The sequence below is a fragment of the Babylonia areolata genome, chromosome 13 (assembly GCF_041734735.1).
Source record: "Babylonia areolata isolate BAREFJ2019XMU chromosome 13, ASM4173473v1, whole genome shotgun sequence".
Lineage (NCBI taxonomy): Eukaryota > Metazoa > Mollusca > Gastropoda > Neogastropoda > Buccinidae > Babylonia > Babylonia areolata.
Window position 1 is genome coordinate 3,667,679 of NC_134888.1, and position 5,533 is coordinate 3,673,211.

Below are 5,533 nucleotides of genomic sequence, written 5' to 3' on the forward strand. Positions count from 1 at the left end.
TCCATAGATTTTTGTTTACCACGCACGCACACACACACACTCACACAGACCAAAACGAATAGGCATTCACCATTATTCTGATGAAACAATGCACTGATAATAAAACTTCTTTTTTTTTTTCTTCTTTTACATAATTCATCAGACAAAACTGAATACAGCAAAAAAACATCTTGAGATCATAGGCAAATATTTTCTTTTGGGAAAGAAGGTTTGCCCTGAAAGGGAGGGGGGTGGGGGGGGGGGAGTGGGTGGGGGGGGGGGGGTCAGCAGCAGAATTAACAACAAAGAAGAAAGGCACAGTTTACAGAGATCAGACCTGAAGCACATTGCAAGTCAAGAAATGGTGTATATACATTGATCATGTTTGTGTTGGGATCCATCGACGACAGCAGTCCTCTTCTTTTTTTTGTCAGATTGCAGATGCAGATCCTCAGGAGAAAAGAAAAAAAAATGGGGAGTTTATAATACAAGCCTTGGCACTCTTTATATCTGGGAAGAAGGGAGCTCAAAATAAGAGGGAAGCTGAAAAGTCTTGATGCTCTTCATTCCTGGGGAAAATGGAGCTAACAACATGCGGGAAGACGGGAGTTAACTCTTTCCATACGAACGGCGAAAGAGACGACGTTAACAGCGTTTCACCCCAATTACCATCATCAAAATATTGCAAGCGGAAGGCTCTTATACTGAAGACGAGAATGTTGACAAAGAATACCACAATTCTGACGACGGAAGCTAAAGGTTGGGTCATTCAGACACCCACTGGACATCCGAGGGGTCTGTGTAGAGGAGAAGAGAGGACAGGCCGTACTGAGTGAGTTAATAAGCTTTGGCACACATCATACCTTGGGAAAAGAGCTAAAACTAAGAAGAGGGATGCTGATAAGTCGTGATGCTCCTCGCGCTTGGGAAAAGGGGAGGTAACAATACCGAGGAAGACGACAGCTTACTAGTAAATCTTGGCAGTTCTCATACATGGGAAAAGGGAGTTTTCAATATTGAGGGTTAAGGGGAGCTAGTACATTTTGGCTCTTCTCATACTTGGGGTTGGGGGGGGGGGGGGAGGGGGAAGCTGACGATAATGAGGAAAAGCAGCAGGGTAGCTAATAAGCCTTGGCGACCCGGGGCATGAATCATGTGCCACTCAGGCATCTCTGAAAAAAACTTTACTGATACTTCCCTAGCTGGTAAATCTTGGCACTTCTTCTACCTGCGGAAAAAGGGAGCTAACAATACTGAGGCAAAGCAGCAGGGGAGCTAATAAGCCTTGGCGCTCCTCATACCCGGCGCTGGAACCATGTGCCACTCAGACGTCTCCGTAAAAACCTGACTGATACTTCCCTGGCTGGTAAATCTTGGCACTTCTCCAACCTGCGGAAAAAGGGAGCTAACAAACCTGAGGCAAAGCAGCAGGGGAGCTAATAAGCCTTGGTGCTCCTCATACCTGGCGCTGGAACCATGTGCCACTTGGACGTCTCTGAAAAAACCTGACTGATACTTCCCTGCTGACTCTTCCTCAGGATCCGCCGCCCTGAGGCCGAAGCCGCTCTGGGAGGCGGGATTGGGTCGCCACGGACTTTGTCTCCTTCATGCATCAGCCGGGAGAGTCGTCCCCCTTGGTCCAGTTCCGCGTTGGGCTGGCCGTCTCGGACGCGTGGCACCGGTCGAGCGGATTGTGGTTGCCGCCCGTAACAGACGAGCAAGTTCTCCATGCGTTTGCCTTGGTCCAGAGTGTAGTTGTCGGTGGCCTCGGTTTTAACTCGTGGAACTCCTCTGGTGGAGCGAGGGGTGGTGCCATACCTGAAGGGGCAAGAAGGACTAAGCTGTGTCTATTTGTGCACTCTGGAGGGCAAACACACACTTCCACATGCACACACACACACACACACATACTGTCGCTCACACAAACATTGTTTCATACACACACACACACACACACACTCACGCACGCACGCAAACAAACACACACACTCACTAAAACATTGCTTCAGCCATCTGACTCCCAACTGAGCTGTGTATATTTGTGCACCCAGGAAGGCAAACACACAATTGCACATTCATGCACACACATGGCCACTATCTCTCTCTCTCTCTCTCTCACACACACACACACACACACAAACAAGCAAACACACACACACACACACAAGCAAAACACACACACACTCACTTAAACATCACTTTTGCCATCTGACTCCCAGCACCAAGCACTGCTGTTTCCTCAGCCTCCGGCTTGACCCGTGGCACAGGTTTTGGGGAAGCGGGTATGGATTTAACATCATGCATCAGGCCACCCAGCCGAAGACCTCGGTCCAGTTCGGCGTTTTCCGAAGCCTCAACTTTGACCCTGGGTGCCGGCCGGGCTGACTGCGGGCGCCGGGAATCTCTGGTGATGAGCTGAGACATGTTGCCTCCCTTGTGATGTTCTGCGATGTTCTCTGCCTCTGGTTTTACTCTGCGGAGAGTGGGGTGAAAAAAAAGGAAGAAAGAAAACAATGTGGAAGGTAGAAGAATCTCTGGTAAAAGAAAAATCTTGGGATCTGGGAAGAAACTACAAATATGTGTAATTCAATAACAAATCAGATGAAGGAGCATAGCATCCACATGTGTGCAAATAATACATAGGAAAACACTGAAGTTTCCTGTTTAATGTGAGTGCTCCATTATTCATTGCTGTGATTTGAAAATTAAACAACACACACACTGAAATAATTGCACATTCGCACATCAGAATACATTTATGTTCTTACACACTGATGCAAACTTGTAAGCTTATATGCTTAGAAACAGGCTCATCATACACACACACACACACACACACACACACACACACACACACACACACATGACTTAACAAATACAGGCGCTTTCAGACAAAAACATTTCAGGGCACTTGCTGATGGGTTGAAAACAGTCACACACTGTACACAACTGATAATCCAGAGAGATGGGGCAGTGCACTGCATAACTGAACATCTCCAGAGAGACTGGACACTGCACTTTAGATAACATCTCCAGGGAGACAGTGCAGTACACTGTATATAACATCTCCAGGGAGATGGGGCAGCACACTTTACATAAGTGTGGAGTGATGACCTAGAGGTAACGCGTCCGCCTAGGAAGCGAGAGAATCTGAGCACGCTGGTTCGAATCACAGCTAAGCCGCCGATATTTTCTCCCCCTCCACGAGACCTTCAGTGGTGGTCTGGACGCTAGTCATTCGGATGAGACGATAAACCGAGGTCCCCTGTGCAGCATGCACTTAGTGCACGTAAAAGAACCCACGGCAACAAAAGGGTTGTTCCTGGCAAAATTCTGTAGAAAAATCCACTTCGATAGGAAAAACAAATAAAACTGCACACAGGAAAAAATACAAAAAAGAATGGGTGGCGCTGTAGTGTAGCGACGCGCTCTCCGTGGGGAGAGCAGCCCGAATTTCACGCAAAGAAATCTGTTGTGATAAAAAAAACAAAAAAAACAAATACAAAATAACATCTCCAGAGAGACAGGGCAGCACACTGTTAAAAAATAAAGATCTCCAGAGAGTCAGGGCAGCACACAATACATACAAGACATAGAATGATGAGCGCCCAATGGCAGCTATCAGTCTCCTCTACCCAAGTAAGCAGCCTGTTGTGTAAACGACACCTATGTTTGTAAAGTGCTTAAGAGTTGGACAGGCACTATATAAATATCTATACATCATATCATTTACTGTACATCAATAAACATCCCCAGAGAGACAGGGACAGCACACTGGACATAACTGAACCTCTCCAGAGAGACAGGGCAACACACAAGACATTGAATGATGAGCGCCCAATGGCAGCCGGCACTCATCTCTACCCAAGTAGGCAACTTGTTGTGTGAATGACCCTGAGTCTGTAAAGTGCTTAGAGTTTGGTCACCTACTGAAGATGCTCTTGCATGGCCAGCTGAAGGAAGGCCACCGCGAACTTGGAAGACCCTGCAAGCGCTTCAAGGACACCTTGAAGACAAACCTCAAAGCCTGTGACATAGACATCGTTTCCTGGGAAACTGATGCCCTTGACTGCTCTCGCTGGAGGATGCTGTGCTCTAGTGGCATAAAGACGTTTGAAAACAAGAGAATGCTGGCCATTAAGGAAAGGCGTGAGTGAAGGAAGCAAGGCTCAGCTTCTGGAAACGTTTTCCTTTGCCACCTGTGGGAAGTGCTGTGCATCCAGAATCGGCATCTTCTCTCATATGAGGACACACACCAACAGATTAGCCTGCCTACCTACTCATCTGTCGGTCCGACTGGAGAATCCATGTAAGCATCCATATCATCAAGCCTGCATCTCTGATCAAGGATAGGTGTTATATAAGTATCCATATCAAATCAATTCAAATCAAAATACCTGGGTTGAGGAGGAACTTCAGCTGCAGGCTTTGGACCTTCCCCTCCCAGCAGACCCCCAACCAGACCCTTCCGGCCTTTCTGGTAGTTCTGCTTGGCTTCGTTTGTCGGACAGCGAGGGGAAGGCGGTGGACCATTCACAGGGGTGTGGTTTTCCATGCTGAATAAATTGATGGTGCCTGCATTCCGACTGGCGATTTCCGCAGCCTCTGGTCTCACGCGAGGTGCTTTGCGTGGTGTGTAATACTCCCCTGAGCTGTCGAAGCCAGGGTAAGGGTTTGTGCTGGGTTGATTCATTGCGTTCTGTGGAGAGGAATGCAAATCAAATTGTGTGATCACGTTGTTTTAACTCAATATGTCCAGTTAAACCAGGAGCACTTTTTGTTTTCTTTTATGTGTTGTTTGTAAAACAGGTATGTAATTTTGCTAACAATGGTATGAACAGGCACACCTGGAGGCACTTGAACTTTTGCATGAACTATCGCTCTCTCTGTCTCTCTCTCTCACGTGCACACGCACACACACGTGCACATACCCCCCACCCACACATCCCCCGTCCCCCACCACTTTGCCATAAACTATCTATAAGTGCATGTGGCATTGTATATGTATGAGTGTGTGTGCATGCACAACGCTTTAAATATTTCCGTTATACCTGTATGTATTGTTGTGCCCTTCCTAAGGCAAACATGTAATCATACATAGTTCGCAAAACGAATTTGAGCACTTAAATAACCCATTGAGTCTTGGCACGCAATACAACTCTGCCACCACCACCCCTCCTATCCTCCCCTTCAACCCACGCATTTTAGAGCATACAACTGACAAACGACTATTACTATGTACCTTTCCTGAACTATTTAAAGTGTTTGAAATATTAATTTTCGAACTCAACAGAAAAGCAGACGCTCAAATCTCCAAGGTAAACAACTTACTGCATATGGCGTCTGCTGAAGAACCGTCCGCTTATACAAAACGTAACGAATAATCGGGCACTGCAAACACCTTTAAGATTTTTTTTACTTTCTGTAGAAAATAATCCATACAGAAAATGTACAGTTTGTTCACCTAGTTACACCAGCAGAGAAATATGTCACGTTAATCGGTAAACTTCTCATATTGCACATGTTTAGTTTTTATTTTGTTTATGATTGGTTT

General features: G+C 46.4%; 1 protein-coding gene across 1 annotated transcript; it reads right to left on the reverse strand.

Annotated features, from left to right (window-relative positions):
* Positions 1–233: 233 nt before the first annotated feature.
* On the reverse strand, positions 234–5,313 carry LOC143288793 (uncharacterized). Its single transcript, XM_076597427.1, has 4 exons — positions 5,222–5,313; positions 4,377–4,678; positions 2,168–2,452; positions 234–1,797 (listed from the first exon to the last, which is right to left on the reverse strand). Exons 2-4 carry the CDS (start codon positions 4,670–4,672, stop codon positions 1,416–1,418), a joined length of 963 nt encoding a protein of 320 aa, XP_076453542.1. The 5' UTR covers positions 4,673–4,678; positions 5,222–5,313; the 3' UTR covers positions 234–1,415.
* Positions 5,314–5,533: the final 220 nt, after the last annotated feature.